Genomic DNA, 22,613 nt, shown 5'->3' on the forward strand with positions numbered 1-22,613 from the left:
AATCCGATACTGATGGAGAGAAACAAGGTGGTTTTTTCTCAAGTTTTGACCTATTCCTTCAATAAAACGATAATCACATACTTTGTTTTGATGTATAAATATTTGTATGCATGTTGGAATGGTAGTTGACATATAATTAATTAACAATTGGTGTATAATTTTTCATTGATAGAAAACAAAAACTAATTAAAGACAATTAACATTAGTGAAAACAATAATCGAGATTTCATTTTTTAACTTTACCTCACACCCCCTAGATTAAGGTTTGGATTAATACATACAATAATAAGATACAAACAAAAACTAAGAAGATATAAATTTACATATCATTGGCAATTTACACAAGTTAAAAGTATAATCCTAAAAAAAGTCGATACTTATATTTGGGGGTAGGAATTAACAAAGTTGTAAACATTGAGGTGCAAAGTGAGCACTTCTCATTCATGTAGTTTTGCACCACGGCTGACTACGGCCCACTAACCCGGGTTTCACAGTCCCATTTGACGTTAACGGACGTATTTCGAAACCGGTAAAGTGATGGCCGGCGAAGTTTCTGATCATATCAACCAGAGATTCTTCGTCGCCGTCCACGTCGGCGCTGGTTACCACTCACCGGTTAACGAAAAGGCTCTCCGATCTGCAATGAAAACTGCCTGTCTCGCCGCCGCATCTGTTCTACGAACGGTCTCTCCTCTGTCTCTATATACATATCTCGATAAACGTTTGTAGCTTTGCATATGTTTAATTTTGTTATTAGTATATCGGCTTTTGAGTTTTCAATGATGTTTATTCCCTCGTTCACGAATAGGAGCTTCCGAGTTTTGAATCTATAGTTACTTTTCAACTTTAAAGTTCATATGGTTTTAAAGTTTCCGAGAATGATTTTTCACTTGATTGAACTTTATACATAGGCGAATAATATGTGTTAAATTACAACGAATTTGAATCCATTTGTTTCTCAAACGTATTAGGTTTCCATGTCATTGAAAATCAACAGGAAGTCTAATTTCCATGGAAGGGAGGGAATGTATGTGATTATGAAGTTTGTTAACTTACTATTACTGTTGATAATGTCGGCTACTAAATAGGAAATAGAATTTGGCTTGATGATTTGAAGCTTAACTTAGAATCGTTGAAACTGCTGCAGATATCTATTTAAAAGATGATTCATTAGTTGATTGGTTTTTGTATAGTTTTCATGCTCATTTGCTTTGTTATAGGGCTCTGGAGGATGTGCAGATGCTGTGTCAGCAGCCATTGAGACCTTGGAGGTATTATTAGACTACTTTTACTGTGTATACATATGATCAGCCTCCAGAGCATAAAATTCCTTTTGCTTTGTGTTACAACAATCTTAAAAAATTGTGTAAAACTCATTTCTTGAATGATGAAGTGCAGAATGATCCATGCACAAATGCTGGAAGAGGGTCGAATTTGACAGAAGATGGAGATGTTGAATGTGATGCAAGTGTCATGGATGGTAGCTCTGGAGCATTTGGTGCTGTTGGAGCAGTACCAGGTATATCCATATAATATATATTTCATTATCTCTAAAGACTTTCATTTCATCTATTTCTTGGGTTTGCTTATATTATTTGAGGCTTTTTATTCTAATATATTATATATTCTACCTTTCTTTGAAGCAAATGATTACCAGGTGTAAGAAATCCCATTAAGATTGCAGCTTTGCTGGTGAAGGAGCAAATCTTGGGTTCATCACTGTTGGGTCGAATTCCTCCCATGTAATCAAACTTCTTTTGCATCCAATTTATCACTGGAACTTTACATTTTACATAAAAACTTATTATTATTATTACTCAGGTTTTTGGCTGGTGAGGGTGCGCGTGTTTGGGCAAATTCCAAGGGCATTAATATTTTTGAAACCATTGAAAAGGCCAATGAGGTAATATATTAAATTTTACTAGGGTTAAGTTATTATCACAGTTTTTCTTGATTTAATACCCAAATATTTCTGTGACCACATTTTTTCTGCTTAACTGGCCTTTGTTATATCCTTTTATAGTGGCTTATAACAAGAAAGGCAAAAGAACAGTGGAAGAAATATAAAGCAATGCTTGATGATGCCAAAGCTGAAATTACTTTAGTGAAATCATCTAGTCATCAACAGATTGATAATTCATCGGGTATGACTAATAAACAATTTATTTTCCAAGAATATTAATTAATTTAAACTCAGTGAACTAAGGGTGTGTTTGGTTTGTGGAATCTGGTGGAATTGGAATTCATGATTCCATTCTTTGGCATGGAACTCAATATCGTCAGATTCCTTTAAATTCCATGTCTGATTGATTTCACATTTCCTAAGGGTGGATGGAAGAATTTCATTCTCCTTCTTTCTTAATTAAAAGACCAAAGCACCCTTATTACATATATTAAATTAATAAAAATTTAATCTACTCTTATAGTTGAGTTCCATTCCATTTCCTCTCAACCAAACACTTGAATAGTTTATGGTATGCAGTAATTGAAGAGTGAATGGAATGTAGCATTACAGTAAAATGAAAAAATCATGTGCATTTTCTCATGGAGGGCGTTTTTTTTTTTTTTTTTTTTATTACTTTTATCTATATAATTTTGAACATTAATTTTTCTTTTAAAAAATCATAGTTTCAATTAAATTAGTTATATTTGCCAAAAGATAAATATAACTATTTTTTATTTCATTTCTAATTTAAGATTTCATCGTATTTATTTTTATATTTTTATAAACAGTTTTTCTAAATGATAAATAAATACTTTTACTATTTGAAATACATATATTGTATATTTAAAACAACATGCAAAAATTTTACATTCAATTTGTTTAACGGTGTATCCATTTGACTAAAGTTTGTCTTAATAATTTTTTTTTATTAATATATGTTTAGTTTTCTACTTTTCTATTTGTACATACAAACCACATTTGAATGACTCATTCCATTACATTGTTCATTCCATTCCTTTTTTTACCATTCCATTAAATTCAAATTTAATGAATTTCATATTTATTCCACAATCAGATAAAGGAGAAGACAACATCATGGATACAGTAGGAGTTATATGTATTGATAAACAAGGAAACATAGCTTCCGGAGCTTCTAGTGGTGGCATTGCACTAAAAGTAATATTTATTTACATCTCATTAATAACCATATTTTAGCATTTTTTTTATACTTAAAAAAAAAATTCAAAATTAGGTGAGTGGGCGTGTAGGATTAGCAGCAACATACGGTTGTGGTTGTTGGGCATCTTCAAATGTTGGTTGTTGTGTTAGTGGTGCTGGTGAATGCCTAATGAAACTTTTTGCTGCTCACCAATGCTGCATATCTCCATTACTGTATGATTTACTCATTCACATGTTTATATATTTTTTCAAAAAATATTAATTTCATTATTAAAATAGTGATTATGTATTTTATTTATTGAAGATCACATGCTGGACCAGTAGCCGCATGCTCAAAAGTTTTAGAGTCTGTAATTGAAGACAACAGTGATACAAGTGCTGGAGTTTTGCTTGTGCAAGCTGAGGCTCCTTTGGTGGTGAGTATAAATTTGTTATTAATTTATTTATTAAATGTTGATAATTTTGAATTAATTTTGTTAGGGTCCTGGATCATCACGAGAGCTGAAAGCTGTTGAAATAGCTGCTGGGTTTACTAGTTTGTCTTTTGGAATAGGGTATTTTGGTAATTCCATGGAGCACCCAAAGGTATGGAACTCTTTTGATGAAACTTTTAATAAAAAATGTTAAATTGGATCATCTTTTTGTGTTCTAAAAAATGAAACTTTTGCAGGTTTCCATTTTGAGGAGTACAAAACAAGAGAATACAAGAGATATATGCCAATTTGCAGCTTTAGTTAACCTCTCCTCTCCTCCCATTAGATATTGATTGGGCCTCAGGTATTTTGTGTACAATTTTATAAATCTTGAAAAAATTATTACCTAACTTTTTTAGATTTAAATTACTCATATTTATATAAATTTTGGATGTTTGATTATTTAGAGTGTTTATCCAACTTTTAATTTTATATTTAATCAATAGTCAGTTATACGTATACATATTCAATATTTATAAATCTTTAAGTAATGTTTTCATTGCTGACCAAGGAAATCCACCAATAGTTGATACATTTATATCACCAAATGTCATCCACTAACAAGTAGACATGTATCATCATCATAATACATCATACACTAGCAAGTAGCCGTGTATCATCATCATAATACATAATATACTAACAAGTACACAGGTTTCATCACCATAATACATAATACACCCTCCAACATTTATTTAGAACGACAGGATACCATCTCTATCAAAGAAGCATCCAGAAGGACCACCATCCAGAAACAATGCAACCTTAACCGGGGTTTTAGCTCCTTCTTCAGTACTTAATATGCCATTATTATAGTTAATATATGTCTTAACATATCCTGGACACACACAATTGATGCAAAAACTTGTGTATTTATTGGCCAAAATCCTTGTGTAGCCATTCATGGCTATTTTTGAAATCATATATGCTGACAATGTTGTAGGCAACCCTTTGGTTTCCAGCAATCCCTCTTTGAAATCATTTAGATACTGATTAAGCACTTCATCGATTTTCTCTTCTGTTAGGTTTTCAACATCACTCAATATTCCTTTAGCCCATTCATTCTCCAAATTCTGAAAATTATGTTGTTCAAGTGAACTATGAGTTTTGGCTACCAAAAACTTTTGAGCACTCTTATGTTACATATGTACCTTTAATATTCCATAGGAAGAGGAGGAGACATTTACAATCCTTGGTGAATGTGATAATTCTAGAAGTGGAATGAAATGTTCAACCATTCTTTTTGCTCCATAGTAGTTTGTTTCCAGACATTCTACAGCCAACTCATGAGACTATCACTTTCTGGTTCCATCCATATAGGCCCTATATTCAAGAAAAATATCTAATATACAAGTATCCAACCAAATTAAAAAAAAAAAAAAAAAAAAAAAAAAAACCCTCTGATATTTATAAATGATAAAATACTTTAGTTAAAACGGGTTACCAAATCTTGGGTTGAAGCCCTAATAGCTTCTTCATTTCCCCCAACTCCACAAATCCCAGAATTGTTCACCTTTACATAATATCATATTATAATCCACATGAACAATAATAAGATTTATTGTTTAGAATTTTCATTTGGTAATAGCTAGGGTTTTGAATTATACCAAGATATCAAGTTTTCCGAATTGTTTTTTAACAAATTGAGCCAAGGAAGCAACACTAGCAGATCTGTAACTTCAAGCTGATGAAATATAATAAAATCAGAAAGATGAGTTCCTTTGAATTTGTTAAGAGCATCAATCCCTTTCTTTTCATCTCTAGAAGTCAAAACTACTTTCACCCCATTTGAAGCCAATTGCTTGCAAACTTCAAATCCTATCCTATTGTTTGAGCCTGTTACCACTGCACATCTACACACACAAAAACACACTTTACTTTTCTAGTAAAATGATTCTGATTAGGGAAGTATAATATAATTGTACAAAATTATTATGGAACAAGTTTTAAGCTATAAACGAAAAGTGGGGTCCTTAATGAAATTTATGACTCCAAACAAAACAAAGCACTTACTACGTTGGCCCTAAACAAATTTGTAAAAGGTCTTATCTGCTACACCACAACAATTAACAACTTGATAATTACATCAAGCTTAAAAAAAAAAAAAAATCTAGTGCAACAAGTTTGAAGCGAAGACAAAAATGGAAAAGTTTGTCCTAATGTTTAGTATAAAAAGAATATTAGGTTTGAAGTTAGTAAATGGGGATTCTCGTTATGAACAGATTGTGCTTTCCCTGTGAGTTGAAGAACAAAAAAGTTATTATATATAATGATGAATTAAATTAGATTTATGAAAAATCACTTGGTCGGAGTAATATTAGTACATGTTTTTTTCAGATTCTGCCATTTTTTGGTTGAATTTCTCAGCTGCTTTGATCGATAATGGAGGAGAGATTATGAAGACTTTATAAGATCTTATAATGGCAATACAGCGAGATAATCATAAAAAAGGAGTATGTTGTGAAACACATTTAATAGATTGACATTTCTTTCAACCGTCATAAAATAGCATCAATTTAACATAAAATGACTAAGTTGTGAGACACATTTTATAGATATAGCAAATGTAAACAATATATCATATGTAAAAAAACTGCTAAATATTTGATAAAAACTAGTTTATGACTGACTTCAGCTAGTTTTAGGATTGAAACTAGTTCAGTGAAGACTAATTTCGTATTACTTTTCTTCATCAGAATCAGAGTCCTCTTCTTTAACTTCTGTCGACACTTTTTCCAAACAAATTTGTTCTTCAGAGGCATCATCTGAGACCGAATCAGACAAACCATTAGAGGTGTGTATGGGGCGGGTTGGTTCCGTTATTGCTCAAAATCGAACCATAACCATTACAATTGGTTGATGTATTTCGATAGCCATTGAGTAACGGTTAATATTGGTTTTTGGTTAACGGTTTAATCGGTTAATGGTTATGGTTAATGATTAATATCGGTTAACCATAATGATCCAAAATGACCAAAAAATAAAAATATTTTTCTAAAAAAATTGAAAAACATAAAGTTCGTTGCTATAAAAAGTTGAATGATTGTGTATATATAATTGTATTGATAGAAGATTATTTATCATAGAAATTATCCCTTACATTTTGCACTTTGTTTGATTTGGTCATTTTAGTAGGTTTATTGGTAATCTTCTAGTGTTACATAGTTTTTTTTTCTTCAAAAAAACCTTTTTTTTTTCATAAAAAGAACTCACATTTGGCAAACTTTTTTATTTCGACCATTTTTTATGTTTGGCTCATAATTTCTACGTTTCTTTATGTTGGTGTTGTTATGGAGTTCTTGATAGTTTTCAACGTTATAATCTGAAAAAGACATTTGATATTTTTCAAAAAAAAAAAAAAGAGAAATGATGTTGTGTCCAACTGTTGTTAGCATACTATGTATCAAAATTTGTTTAAAGGATGTTTAGAGGTTGTAATACGTGAAGAATTGTGGTCTAAGCTTATTGTTAGGGTTTTTGGCTTTTGACTTTTGGCTTATGACTTACAACTTAGAGCTTACGAATCAGGGTTGAAGGTTTAAAGCTTGTGGCTTATAGGTTATGGCTTATGGCTTACGGTCTATGGCTTAGGGCTTAGGCTTATGCATTAAAACCAAAAATCAACAAGAACTAGTAATGTGGAATGTAAATGTTAGTTTGGGTTCCAACCAGCTTCCCTAAAATGACAGTAGCAAATCTTTAAGGGAATGTTGTAAGAAATCTATTTTCCTTCGGAAAAATCTTCAAAAAACAAACAACCACTCGATCTGCCAAAAGATTTCTTTCTTTACCTCCGCCAAAGATTCAGGAGATTCTAAAGAAACATTAGTGATACTCTTCAGACTAGAGCTTGAATGTCTATGCTTTTGGCTTAACCGTAGGAAGAATTTTTCTTCAAAGTTTTTCGTTGTAGATCGCTCCTAACTCCGGATCATATGTGATGTCATGCTCTCTTTCCACTATTCCTTTAAGGCATGTGTCTAAAGTTTGGCGAATGGAGGAGTTGGTTTGCTTTGACATCAATGGTGACAAAATCAACGATAGACAAAGTTTGGCAAATGGAGGGGTTGGTTTGCTTTGACATTAATGGTGGCAAAATCAACAATTAGTCTATGAGGATAGCTTCAAGATGAAGCTAAGGTAAATGATCACTTTCCTTTGACTCTATCTTTTGGATGACGGTTTTGCAAGGTAGAGTAGATCTGCATGATTGGCTCTTGGGAAATCGGTTTATGTTAAAATATATTCATCATAACAATAACAAGCCAATCTTTGAAAGGATCTTGTTCCAATCCTTTAACACGGATGCTTGCTCTGTGGGAACATGAGAAAAGGACTTGCCTATGTTTTTTTGAAGAAAACTTCAACCCCTCCCATTTCTTTGTTGAATCTCTCCTCTACCGGAATGATTTGATCCTTATGATCAAGAACAGGAAAGTATCTTTCGTTTGGAAATTCAATTCCGCTTCTCATGTCCTCATACATTCCAACAAAATGGGAATTCAAACGCATGCTTCGGACAATTAATATTATTGTTCGGATTCTTCTCTTTCACTCTCACCTTCCACACATACTATGGGTCGAAGCTATTAACATAGCAACCACTTACTAAATATACTCTCGTCTTCATGGATCCAAAATGAAACACCACACTTCCGCCAATTTTACTCTCACCCTTCGTACTCTCATCTTCGTGTTTTCAGTTGCCTTTGCAATACCGATATTCACACTTGTCACACCCCCGACCGGCGGAAACGTCGAGCTTTGCGACGTTAGAATGTTGGATCATAGTCATTGAACAGTACAAAACAATATATAACATAAATATCACTTCCATTTATAGGTAAAACATTACATCGGAAAATGTTTTGGAAGTACTAGTGTTTCTACTAAAAAAGGTGCCTTAACAGTTAGGCATAACTATAATGATAGTAAGTCTTCAGTAGCTTCGTCGATTAACCATTGCTTCCAGAGGTTCAATCTTCTAGGTTTCCTAGGAATACATGTGGTTTTGAAAGGTGAACATAATGTTGGTGAGTTCACGGGTTTTGTATATTATTCTTTGAAAATAATGTTCTACTATTCCTAGGTACTAGGGTTTCCATAATTCTCATTTATTTTATATATTATTAGTGTATCCGTATCTGAAGGCTATACTTGAGGAAAATGGTGCTTTTAAGAGCAGGCTAACCGGGAGTGATCTTAACGTAGGTTAGTTGGATATAGTCCAACCATCACCTATATAACTGTGTACTTAGAGTTTTGATGTTTAATAATTATAATTAATATATATAATTATTTTAAACATGTATCCTTAGCAAAGCCAACTGACAGAGTGGTAATATAACATTTATTCGAGTTAAGTGACGACATAACATACTATAGTTATGAAACATCCCAAAAATACAACCCAAAAATTTCGTTTTTAAAACATTATTAAAACCATCATTTCATTACCAACGTATAAAATCATAAACTATGTGTTTCAAAATCTCGTAATATCTATCACATGTCAAATATCATATCAAAATATCAGAGTAAAACTCCCAGGCTGAAGACTGTGGTGTGTGCCATGCGATCATCCCGAGTCCTTCCCTTTGCTAGTGGAAGTACCTGAAACCAAAACTGAAAACTGTAAGCACGAAGCTTAGTGAGCTCCCCCAAACTACCACGTACCATACACATAATGTATAATAATCACATAACTCTGGGACTACTCCCACCTGCATCGGGACGAATCCCAACATCGGCTTACCCGACATCGGACTCCTGTCCGGCATCGGGCTCGCCCCGACATCCGACCGCATCGGGCATCGGGCTCACCCGACATCGGGCTTACCCCGGCACATACACAGCATAACATATACCATAAACACATAACATAATTACATAATCTGCATCGGGCTTGCCCCGGCATCGGGCCAAGGCTCGGAACATATAATCATAACATATAAACTAGCATACTCCGGGCTTGCCCCGGAACACATACTGCATGACATATTAACTAACATACATCGGGCTTGTCCCGGCATCGGGCTTACCCCGGAACATATAACACATAACACATAAACATGCATGAATCACAAAGACATAAAGCATACATAACTACTTCCCGGGACCGCCCAGGCATCGGACCGAAGTCCGGAACATATAAACTGCATCGGGCTAACCCCGGCATCGGGCTCACCCCGACATACACTACAACTTAAACGGGCCCGTATTGTGGTCGTAGACCCGTTCCTACTGGAAGGAAACTCACCTCGTATGGCTGACTGCGGAAAAATTGGGCGAGGGATCCCTATCGGCTGCTCCGGCGACTCTCCGGCTATAATTCCACAACAACACTTAATCAAAAACTGATAATCCTTCTTAGGGTAAAATGACCATTTTACCCTCTTAGTCAAAATCAACGCCAAGGTCAAAGTCAACTCTCAGTCAACCCAACTCGCCGAGTCCCTCTACTGACTCGTCGAGTTCAAATGGTCATAACATCGGGGCATCTCGATTCTACTCGTCGAGTCTCTCCTTGGACTCGTCGAGTTCTTTTGTTTCCGAGTCTCACTCATGTCCAACTCGCTGAGTCATCTCCTTAACTCAGTGGTTTCACTCATAATCAAAGAAGGGTTTGGGGACATCGATCCGACTCGTCGAGTCCCAAGCACAACTCGGCGAGTCCATTGCAAGCTCAGATTATACAGTTGATCCTAGGTGATTCCACTGCCTCTAATTCATAGATCTGGACTTCTTAGGCTAGAATAACACATAAAGTTGCTAACTTTACGTGCATACATGATGCTATGAAGCTAAATCACCCAAAACAAGCTAGAAATGGGAGTCTAGGGCATAGAATGGGATCTTGGCCGAATAAAGGTGGCAACTTTGAGCTTCTGGAGCTCAAGAGTGCCTAGATCTAAAGTCCATACAGTCCCAAAAGCTCTCTACCCGAAATTAGCTTGGGAAAGGACCCAAAAGTGGCAACAAACAAGCTTTCATGAAGATCTAAGTGAAAATAAGCCAAGGTATAAACTTTATACCTTCAAGAGCTCTGAAATGCAACAAAAACTCTGGATCTTCTGCTTCTTCTTGAATCACCAAAAGATCTCTTCCTTCTCCTAACTTCAAATCACACAAAAATGGCAAGAAAGGCTTTAAGACGCTCAATGGTTGCTAGGGTTTCGAGAATGGACTGGGGAGGTGATGGAGGCTGGGGTGGAGGTCCATAATGTTGCTTAAATAGGGTGCAAACCCTAAGGATTAGGGTTTCCTCCTGATGGACCTACTCGCCAAGTCCATTTCTGACTCGTCGAGTAGTCCACTTAAACCCCGCCGTCCAGCTCGCATCTACTCGACGAGTTAGGGCTACCAACTCGTCGAGTAGCTCTTATAAAATGAATATTTTGAGAATTACTATCGTACCAGGAACGGGGCGTTACAAGTTATCTGTTTGAGTGTAACGACAACATAGTTTATTAATATTATCCGTTTGAATCGAGTGTAGCGATGACATAATATATTACTATTATTCGTTTGAGTCGAGTGTAGCGACAACATAATATATCATTATTATCCGTTTGAGTCGAGCGTAGTGACGACATAATATATTACTATTATCCGTTTAAGTCAAGCGTAGTGACAACATAATATATTTCTATTATCCGTTTGAGTCGAGTGCAGCGGCAACATAATATATCAATATTATCCGTTTGAGTCGAGTGTAATGACGACATAATATTTTATTGTTATCCGTTTGAGTCGAACGTAGTGACAGCATAATATATTGATATTATCCGTTTGAGTCAAGCGTAGTAACGACATAATATATTACTATTATCCGTTTGAGTCGAGTGTAGTGACAACATAATATTTTACTATTATCCGTTTGAGTCGAGCGTAGTGACGGCATAATATATTACTATTATCCGTTTGAGTTGAGCATAACGACGACGTAGTGTAAATATTATCGATGAGTATTTAGCAGAATAACGACTAGGTATAGTGTTTTCCTAAAGAGTTGGCTAGAGTGATGACTAGGTACAATGTTTTCCTAGAGAGTTGGCTAGAGTGATGACTAGGTATAATATTATCTATCAATGTGAATCAGTATAACAACTAGACATAATATTAGTTAAAAAGTTTGGGCAGAGTATCTATCGGACATAATATCATCCTAATGTTATGAGCATAATTATCTAACCTACAATTAGTAATAACTATGTATAATTGCATTTTTAACATATACCACCCTCCCCCCCCCCTCGAAAAAGTTTGAAAATGTGGTCGTGAACTCACCCTTGAAGCATGAAATTGTTGATGTAGGGTAGAATTCAGAAGTTCGGAACTCGGGAGGTACTCGGGATCGGTCGGGCTCAAGAGTATAGCTTACGAATAGCTAAAAGACTTAAATATAGAATTTCCTAGGGTTTTATAGAGAATTTCGAAGCTAAAAACGAGAGAAAGCAAGGAAGAATGTTGTGTGAAAGTGAGGGGGGGGGGCATGGGGTGCTTTTATAGGCAAAATTTTCGGAGTGCGCGTTGCGCAAATGGGCGGTGTTTGGGGTGCCAAGTGTCAACTTTCTGCTGGTCCACATGTCCTTCTAGGAGCTTCTGCAGGTGCGAGGCGCGTACTGCGCGCAACGCAAAAAGCTCATTTTGTAAAATTCATAACTTTCTCATACGAGCTCTATTTCCGGTGTTCTTTATATCCACGCGTAGCTCTCAACAAGTACTACAACTTTCCTTTAGGTTGCATTGAGTAATTCTAACTTTATTTTTAGCCCTTATTTTTATACGATTTAATGATTTTGCGAAAATCATATCTCTCTCGTACGGACTCCAACTCGAGGAGTAGTATGGTTCTCCTTTTGATGACTTTAGCTAAAAGTCAACCATTCTCTTCGTAGCTTTTTGACGTTGAAATTTTGTGTGTGCGGTTGATTTATCTATTTTCTAAAATTCGTAACTAATTCATACGTAGTTGGATTTCTACGAAATTTATATTTTCGGGATCATGTTGACGTGTACTTTCAATATATATATATATATATATATATATATATATATATATATATGTGTGTGTGTGTGTGTGTGTGTGTGTGTGTGTGTGTGTGTGTGTGTGTGTTTTGGCGCACTAAATTTTAGCTCGTCGGACATTTTGGCTTATTTTTCTTATATATTCTAATATGAAATTTTGTATTTTTATCATAGTTTGATAAATATTACATATTAACTCTATTATACATAACGTTTGTTACTTTTAGCAATTTAACGATCAGTAACAATTTTTGCAATTGTTACAACACTACTCACAAACTTAAACCTAAATCAACTCTATGTGCATTCCTTGGTTACCTGAATCTCCATCGCGGATATTGTTGCCTTGATCTCTCAACTAGAAAATTAATTAACTCTCGTCATATTGTGTTCGACGAATCCATATTTCCATATGGGTCACTCACACCCAGTGACCCCTGTTTATATGGCTTTTTAGATGAAAATCATTATATTTCTCCTATGTTTTGGTCCTACCTTACTCCTCCTCCCACCCTTGATTGCATGGTTTTGTTATCAACCGAGAACACCACCATTGAATCCAAATATCCACCTCCCTCATCCTCCTCTACTATCGAGAATCATTCCAACAAACTCTACCCACGGTTGTTCCCGAACCCACATATACTCCTACGTCCACACACTCTATGACCACTCGTGGTAAAAATGTTATTGTCCGTCTAGCCCATTAAATACCTAAATCTACGTACCTCAACCCTTTTACCTGTCCCTCGGTCATATTTACAGACATTGCAGGACCCACACTAGCATAAAGCCATACATGAAGAATATCAGGCTCTCATGTCTAACAGTACCTAGACTCTTGTTTTGAGACCTACCAGAGTGAATGTTGTACGATATATGTGGTTGTTAAAATAAAAATTTAACGTAGATGTGATTCCCTACGGATATAAGGCTCGTCTTGTGGAAAACGGACAAAGCCAACGGGGTGTTGATTAAGATGAGACATTAAGTCTGGTTGTCAAATCGACAACTATATGCACTATTCTTAGCCTTACAATATCTAAACATGGGCCTATTAACTAGGTTGATGTAAAGAATGTCTTCTTTTACGAGCATCTTTAGTAGATTATATATATGCATCAGCCATAATCACAGCTGAAAAAAACATAAACAAAAGGAAAACTAAGCTAAACATGATTAAACTAAGCAAACCGAATAAATATGTGCGAATCCTTGCTCCATTCTCTTTATCCCTTGTTCTCTAATCGAATTCCACCTTCCAAGGGTTCTTGGAAAGGTTTTTCTTTGTTAATTATCGCAACCCTCATGCCTCCAACACCTGAAAACAACCTAATGTAAGCAATATATACTTTCCAAATTATGGTTGCCACGACATGGGAAATAGGCTCCACGCCGTGGGGATGGGATTTCTTGTCGCACATGAACTCGTAGACCGACATGGGGAGTTTTCGGCATTTTTTTTTATTCTCACGTTGTGAGGTAAGAGGGCTCACGTCGTGAAAACTAGAAATTAGCATTTGGCATAAAAACGAAAGTCGTCCGAAATTTTTTCTAGTTTCCGAAACTTTTTGATTCTCGTCAATCGGAGTTACGAGTCATGAGATATAGCCAAAATACCGACAAGGGGCCAAGCTATCCGGCAACATTCTTTTTGTATCTTTTTCAGCTCCAGTCCTCAAAGTATCCAGATTCAGTCATTTTCTTCGAGAATATCCATTTTTTGCTGTAAAATACAATTTAAACATTATAAGTACAAAATATTTTTGCAATTTAGCAAAATATAGCTTAAATGTATTTAAATAATGCCTAAAAATGTATATAAATATAACAATATCAGTATCTTCTTATCTTCTTAGGAGGCAACTTGGTCTCATGGTCATCAAAACGACAAGGGGTTATCTCTAGATCGAGTATCGAAGCCGAGTACTAGAAAGTATCAAATTTCTTTGTCGAGACTCTTTCAATACGAAACCTATTGTGAGATCAACACAATGAGATCAACATTCAGTTTGCTTAAGATCAGGTAGCATTCGGTCTCATTAGAGTTTTCCATGTTCGAACATGACTCTCCTCCCGATAAAATTGCGATGATTGTTAGCGGATACTATTTTTTTTTATTATTATAGTTGTTGTATGTTAAGTAGCCCAATTGCATGTTAACCCATTTATTCACTTGAGCCCATATATAGTCTCAGTTCATTGACATTGTACATATATGTTCTGTGTATATGTGTTGTGTAAGCGGCAGCTTGGCAATCATATTTTGATAGACAAACAATTTCTAGTTCTCATTTTCAATCGATTTAGTCGGTGCTAAGAATTTGGCTTAATGTAATACCGATTGATCACGAAATTGCACAAAGTGAACACCCGTTCTATTCCATTCCAAAGAAAAGGAAAGAAATTCATACAGAAATGGATTTATAATCAACTTTCACCTTTATTATTTCTTCACTATTCTTTTACATACTCCAATTGGGTTGAAGAAAAAGTATTATATAAACAAGCATAAAACTTTTCGTTTCAAATCTTTTCATTCAAAGGATGTGACACCGTTTCTATCGAAGAAGCATCCGGAAGGACCACCATCCGGAAACAATGCAACCTTAACTGGGGTTTTAGCTCCTTCTTCGGTAGTTAATATACCAGTATTATAGTTGATATCTGTCTTAACAAAACCTGGACACACACAATTAATACAAAAACTTGTGTATTTCTTGGCCAAAATCCTTGTGTAACCATTCATGGCTGCTTTTGAAAGTATATATGCCGACAATGTAGAAGGCCATCCTTTGGTTTCCAACAATCCCTCTTTGAAATCATTCAGATATTGATTAAGCACTTCATTGATTTTCTCTTCTGTTAGGTTCTTAACATCACTCAATATTCCTTTAGCCCATTCATTTTTCAAACCCTGAAAATTATTATGAATTTAAGCTCCAAAAAGAAACTTTTAAGCACATCCCTAAGTGGTGTACCTTTAACTTTCCCATGGAGGAGGAGACATTTACAATCCTTGGTGAATCGGATGATTCTAGAAGTGGAATGAACTGTTCAACCATTCTTTTTGCTCCATAGTAGTTTGTTTCCAGACACTCTACAGCCAATTCATGAGACTCGATTGCTATCTTTTTCATTTCATTTTGGTTTTCTATAAGCTGTATTCAAGAAAATATTCAATATCTTAAACTATGATATATTCAAATGATAAAATAGTTTATGTAAACCCACTTACATCATGGCCAATGGCTCTTGAAGCCTTAAAAGCTTCTTCATCTCTCATAGCTCCACCTATCCCAGAATTGTTCACCTGTACATAATATAATCCACATGAAACGTAAGATCTTATTGGCTCTACATATTTGGTGATAGGGTTTTGAATAATACCAAGATATCAAGCTTTCCAAATTGTTCTTTAACAAATTGAGCCAAGGAAGCAACACTAGTAGGATCTGTAACATCAAGCTGATGAAATATAACAAAATCAGAAAGATGAGTTCCTTTGAATTTGTCAAGAGCATCAATCCCTCTCTTTTCATCTCTAGAAGTCAACACTACTTTCACTCCATTTGAAGCCAATTGCTTGCAAACTTCAAATCCTATTCCTTTGTTTGCCCCTGTTACCACTGCACATCTGCACACATTTACTTATTCAAATGGGCTCATAATCAAAAGCATAAATGTTAACTGTAGAACATGTGTCAAGCTAATTGCAAAACAAAAGTATTGATGTAATATATGGTTCTGAAGAATACTAAGTTTGACTTTCCAAATCAGGATTCTATTATTAACAAATGGAAAGTTTCTCACGAATCAATATTCTAACCTGCCACGATTTGAAGAACAAAACAGTTTAGTTTGGAATTTTCAACGTCGAATAGGTCTTATCTCCTACACACTAGTAACTGACAAGTGAAATACTTAATAATCACATCAGGCTTAAAAGAAAAGATCTGTAGAACAAGTTTGAAGCTAAAGAAAAAACGGAAAAGTTGCCCAAATGTTTGATTTAAGAGAATATTATTAGTTTTGGAGTTGGTAAATCAGGATTCTAATTATGAACATACGGTGCTTTTCCGGTGACTTGAAGAACAAAAGAAATGTTAAACAGAACGATGAATTAAATCAAATTTAGGGGAAAAACTCTGGTCGATGAACCATCAGAGTAATAGAAGTACCTGTTTTTAGCAGATTCTGCCATTTTGGTTGAATTTCTGATAAAGCTACTAACTGCGATTAGCTTCAATTTGCCTAAACTCAGCTAGAGAAATTTTCTGGGAATTGAATTGAATTTAAAGTGAGAGATGATCAATTGATCATGATACCCTCCAGAAATAGAATACTAGGCACCGCCTGAAGATACGTAAGAGAACACACTAGAACGTCAGTCTAATAAGGCAACCCTGGTCGGTTAGTCCGGCACTTATAAACAAATCCAATAAGAAAAACATTATTTCTTATAATAAAATAATAGAAAAACTATTATATATTTTATATACGAATGAAAACTAGAAATTTCTGTAATTATAAGAAATATTAAAAATTAAAAATCATATATATATATATATATATATATATATATATATATATATATATATGAATGATCATTTGAGAACCCATAGTTTCCCGAGAACTAAAAGTGGAGCGTTGGATTAAAAAAAAGGATGGCCAAGATGCATTGTGGCATTTTTGTAAATACATAGACAAAATAAGACACGGGGGTATGATTTTAAAATGAATAAGGGGGCATTTTAGGAATAAAATAATTCTTTTAATTCCCCAGATTAAATATCCCTCTCTCTCTCTCTCACACGTCGTCTTCTTCACCTAATCACCCCTCTTCCCTGGATCGACCTCAATCACCGATTTCCTCAATGATTTCCACCGCCTAACGCCGCTACCGTTGACCTGGAAACAAAATCCATTTCATCGATCCATTATATCATAAACCGATCTCCAATGAAGATCCCCAATGATTGATAGATTGAACTACATGATGGTTGCGTCCTTCTTCCCTCTCGGAGTTTCGTGCCCTAATAAATCAACCAGAGGTCCGATCGCTCCAGACCTCCTGATTCAGAGGTTCAATCGGTGTCGGTGCTGTTCAAGTCTTCGACCAATTTCTTCAACTGCGTTTCGATTTCAATGAGATCAGGTCTCGCTTCACTACTTGGACATTTTAGCAAATTATAGGTCTCGCTTCTCAGGTAAATTAACCTAATAACATAGAGTTCGATGTTTGAGATTGGAATCATAGCTCCTTTTTGTTATAGGTTCCTAAACTAGATTCTGAGTTCCGACTTCATGTTTGATGGTGCTTGCATTTGATTCTTCTTAACATTCAGCTTTCTAATTCAATTCGATTTAAATGTTAACAATGTTTACCTTTTTTTTTTATTGTTTTGTAGATCACTGTATATGGTGAAATAATCGGACTTCATCATTTTAAGCATATCAGGCCTTTGGGAAGTGGAGATATTGGAAGGTATATTGTCTGAATGTGTTCATTGACTTTTCCAATTTCTATCATAAATTTATAATCAATTGTTTACAATTTTATAGAGTTAGGGTTTATAGAGTTAGGCATTTTTAGTGAAAATTACAAGTTTAGTTTGATTTCCATACAATGTTGGAATAAAATACTAATTTGTATTGGAAATTAAAGTAGAGATTGCTGAAGGAATGATCGGTTCATGAAGCTGAGTACCATAAGAACATTGTTTCTGATCTTGTTGGGGAAAAGAAGAAAGCTGAACAGGAGATTTTGACCCTCAAAACTGAGTTAAATACATGTAATGATAAATGGGGTCAAGAGCTCTCTAGGTTCTTAGGAAATCTTTAAGTGTTGTTAAAAGATGAGTCTTTATTCACTTTTTTCAAGAGAAGTTTTGAGAAAAAAATCTAAAACTTAAAAGAAATAGACTGTGTTCTCAAAGACATAGAGGGTAGTTTTGATTCAGAACAGTTTCAAGAGCATCATTCAGTTGAGGTAATAATATCATCAGTTCTTACAATTTTAGTTATTTAGTTTCATGTTTTTTTTTCTCTTTTATCTATCTCATTTCTTATGATTTATAGGAAAGTTAGGATGTTGGATTTGACAATGATTGGAACATTGGGATGCTTGAAGAGTTCAATGCAGAAGATAGTAAGGGTATTATTATTGGTTCACATGTTGGAAACACTTTGGATAAGTTGAATGCTAGAAACAAAATTCTTAGTGACCAATTTGGTAGTTTCTCAATACTGATTGATGACATGATTGCATCTTTGTTGAAAAAGGTGGAGGTAATAAAGAATACTATGCCATCTGTGGTTAAACAAACAAAAGAATTACAGGGTGAATTAAAGAAAGCTAGATTAATGTATGATAAAGCCAAAGAAGAAAATGATGCATACCATGGAAGGGTATGTATCTAAATTGGAGACAGAATTAGAAGCATCTGGAAACATGTGCAGAGAGATAAGCTCTAAATTAGTAGATTATCGGACAAAAGAGGATAATTGGAATGAAAGAGAAAGGGAGTTGTCTGCTCAAAGTACTTCCTCCATTAAAGATCATGGTAAGTTTTTTTTTCTTATTATAATCAAACATTCATTTCATTATAATTTCTAGTGATTAAGATCATACACTCAGGTAGTGTTTTGTTTTGCCCAATGGAATGGAATTGACAATTCCGGAAGGAATCATTTTGCTAATTTTCACTTCTCAGCCAGGGGGTGTTTTTTTTTCAATCATGGAATGGCATGAAAATTTTGAATAAAACCCATTTTTATGTATGTAATTTATGATGGCACAAATATTTATATTACATCAATTCAATTACATTTATTTTTAAATAACCAAAAAGTGTTATTTTTATCATAAATTATTTGGGTTTTAATGTATTTTTATTATCTTTGTTGTTTCATTGAGTGTTTTTTCTTCACTCAATCGTGGAATGGAATGAGAATTTATAATATTACCCCATTTTCGTTTATGTAACTTTTAATGACACAAATATTTTTGAACTTTCATTTATTATTTTACTTAATTTTCAAGTTTCTTTATTTAAAAACAACTAAAAAGTATTATCCTTTATTATAAATTATTTGAGTTTTAATGAACTTTATTATCTTTAATTTTTTATTTGTAACTAAAAGTTCATCAACTATTTATAGAGTTAAAATTATTTGAGTTTTAATGAACTTTATTATCTTCAATGACACTAACCTCATACTTTTATTTATTTACTTTACAAGGTACGAGAAAGATTATATATTTACATGCGAATTATATGTGATTCACATGTAAATCACATTTGATTCACATGTAATTCACATGTGATTCACATGTAAATCACTTGTGATTCACATGTAAATCACTTGTGATTCACATGTAAATCACATATGATTCATATGTGAATCGCATGTGATTTACATATGATGTCATATGTAAATGTGATTCATATGTGAATCTATGTGATTCATATGTGAATCGCATGTGATTCATATGTGAATCGCATGTAGTTCATATGTAAATCACATGTGATTCACATGTAAATCATATGTGATTCACATGTAAATCACATGTGATTCACATATTAATCACATGTAAATCATATATGAATAATATGTGATTCACATGTAAATCACAAGTGAATTACATATGAATTACGTATATATGTACACATTCATATGTTTTTCACATGTAATTCACATACTAATCACATTTGATTCACATGTAAATCACATTTGATTCACATGTAAATCACATACGATTCACATGTAAATCACATGCGATTCACATGTAAATCATATGTGTTTCACATGTAAATCACATGTGATTCATATATGAATCGCATGTGATTTACATATGATGTCATATGTAAATGTGATTCATATGTGAATCGCATGTAATTCATATGTTAATCACATGAAAATCACATATGTATTTTTGTGAGTGTTTTTGCATCAATCATTTTTTTAAAATTTTCTTGTAGATTTGGAAAAAATTGTGGTGAATATTGAAGAGGTGAAAAATGATAAATTGAAGAAAATAAGGAAATATTGACACGAAGATATGAAAACGCTTTGAAATTTGTAGCATTTTTTATTTTTTATATTTTATTTTGTATCGAATAAAATATTTGTACTATTATGTTTATAAATTAATTAATAAAAATGAGATTTTTTGTGATTTACTTACGAATATTATAGTGTAAGAAATATACATATATGCATTTGAAAAAATATGCATATATGCACCTAAAAATTTACTTTTAAAAAAAATGCAGTTTTTTTTGAAAAAATTGCACATCTTTTTTAAATGCAGTTTTTTTTTTGAAAAAAATGTAACTTTCTTTAAAAAACTTGCAGTTTTTTTAGTTAAAAATGCAGTTTTTTTTAAAGAAAATTGCAATTATTTATGAAAAAAATGCAGTTTTCTTTAAAAAAAATTTCAGTTTTTTGGAAAAAAATGCAGTTTTTTTAAAAAAATTGCAGTTTTTAAAAAAAATATTTTTTTCAATTTTTTTTCAAAAATTCATGTTTTCTATAAAAAATTAAAAAAATCTGCATTTAAAAAAAACGAAAAATATTATTTTTAAAATAATCTGAAAATTTGATTTATGATGTAAATTTTTAGACATTTATATTAATATATTAAATAACACAAAAAATTAAACATTAAATTAGATTGGTAAGATGACGATCATGTCCTTAATGAATTACTTTTGATCCAACGCTCCACTTTTAGTTCTCGGGTTCTCAGGAAACTATGAGTTCTCAACCGATCTCACCCCTATATATATATATATATATATATATATATATATATATATATATATATATATATATATATATATATATATATGGAGAGAGAGAGAGAGAGAGAGAAAGAAAGAGAGAGGTATGTTTAATTGAGAAAAATAAAAAGGTTGAGAATGAGGGAATAGTCTCAGCTAATCATTTATTTTTGCCGCAAAACCCTCCATCGTATCATCGGAAAGGGAAATGAACACACATGTGTTTTCCAACCAAACATATTCCCTTAAACTATGTTAATCATTACCTTAATATATACAAAAACATAATTTTTTTTCTTTAATTTTTAAGGAGCTATGTTTATCGAAAAACTATTTTAAATATATCAAAATTCATAATTTTGTATTCTCTATAACTAGACATCCATATTGATATAGTTTTAAGATAAAATAATTTTTTTGTAGTTCCAGCACTCATTATTCATAAGTGAATAAAATACATCCGATTACTATTACAGTACATTCGTTAATCACTTACGTTAAATGGTGTGTTAATTTTTTACCAATGGATAAGGTGTGCCACATAGGAACCATGTAAGCATTTGTATTTTTTAACAATTTTTGCCTATGATAATAATGGTGTGGTAATTTTTTTACCTATGAAATTATATATATATATATATATATATATATATATATATATATATATATATATATAGTTTACAAGTGACCAATCAAGAGCCACAACGAAAACAAAAGTCCAATTTACCACCGGTGGAAAAACACCGACGACATAATACCGCAGGTAAAAAAAGAAGTATGGGGCGGTGCAACTGCTGGCAAAACATGCCAAATCAGATTACCGGCGGTAACATCTTTACGACACCTTTCAGTCTTATGAATAAAAAAGTATGTTTAAATTTTTTTACAGTTTAAGTATCATTCATATATGAATATAACATATAATAAACTTTTTACAGTTTACATCTGCTCAAGGTTGTAGAACTCGTTACTCGGTACCTGTTCGGCCGACTACCGAGTAGCGAGTACCCAGGAGTACTCGGGAGTACTCGGGGAGTACTCGGATTTGATAATTCATGTAGAAACATTTTTAGGGAAATTATATATGTAAAAGTCATAAGTTAAAATCATAATTTGATTGAAATATATAACAAAATTAGAAACATATGAATACACAAAAACTGAAAAACACATAATGGTCTCACTTCGTCAATAATT

The 22,613-nt window shown here is 33.4% G+C and overlaps 2 protein-coding genes and 1 pseudogene across 8 annotated transcripts; 1 reads left to right on the forward strand and 2 right to left on the reverse strand.

The window, feature by feature from the left end:
• The first annotated feature begins 475 nt into the window (after positions 1-475).
• Positions 476-18,057, forward strand: LOC145105222 (N-terminal nucleophile aminohydrolases (Ntn hydrolases) superfamily protein). Of its 6 annotated transcripts, none has more exons than XM_079042352.1 (12): positions 476-684; positions 1,221-1,271; positions 1,399-1,519; positions 1,658-1,742; positions 1,822-1,903; positions 2,024-2,144; positions 3,021-3,121; positions 3,198-3,337; positions 3,429-3,540; positions 3,605-3,709; positions 3,795-3,901; positions 18,039-18,057. In XM_079042352.1, the coding sequence occupies exons 1-11, from the start codon at positions 538-540 to the stop codon at positions 3,888-3,890; spliced, it is 1,161 nt and encodes a 386-aa protein (XP_078898478.1). In that variant the 5' UTR covers positions 476-537; the 3' UTR covers positions 3,891-3,901; positions 18,039-18,057. The 6 variants fall into 6 exon arrangements, with proteins under 6 accessions (XP_078898478.1, XP_078898481.1, XP_078898482.1 ...); XM_079042355.1 differs by lacking the exon at positions 18,039-18,057 and adding an exon at positions 14,487-14,505; XM_079042354.1 differs by lacking the exon at positions 18,039-18,057 and adding an exon at positions 6,294-6,386 and having other exon boundaries at positions 477-684.
• Positions 4,085-6,033, reverse strand: LOC145105224 ((+)-neomenthol dehydrogenase-like; annotated as a pseudogene). Its single transcript, XR_013707260.1, has 5 exons — positions 5,922-6,033; positions 5,205-5,450; positions 5,042-5,110; positions 4,749-4,920; positions 4,085-4,670 (listed from the first exon to the last, which is right to left on the reverse strand). The product of XR_013707260.1 is annotated as a (+)-neomenthol dehydrogenase-like (transcript).
• On the reverse strand, positions 15,047-17,018 carry LOC145105220 ((+)-neomenthol dehydrogenase-like). Its single transcript, XM_079042349.1, has 5 exons — positions 16,809-17,018; positions 16,018-16,264; positions 15,866-15,940; positions 15,609-15,788; positions 15,047-15,544 (listed from the first exon to the last, which is right to left on the reverse strand). The coding sequence occupies exons 1-5, from the start codon at positions 16,829-16,831 to the stop codon at positions 15,164-15,166; spliced, it is 906 nt and encodes a 301-aa protein (XP_078898475.1). The 5' UTR covers positions 16,832-17,018; the 3' UTR covers positions 15,047-15,163.
• Positions 18,058-22,613: the final 4,556 nt, after the last annotated feature.

The sequence above is a fragment of the Lactuca virosa genome, chromosome 4, assembly GCF_052849685.1.
Source record: "Lactuca virosa cultivar CGN04683 chromosome 4, Lactuca_virosa_CGN04683_v6, whole genome shotgun sequence".
NCBI classification, from domain to species: domain Eukaryota; kingdom Viridiplantae; phylum Streptophyta; class Magnoliopsida; order Asterales; family Asteraceae; genus Lactuca; species Lactuca virosa.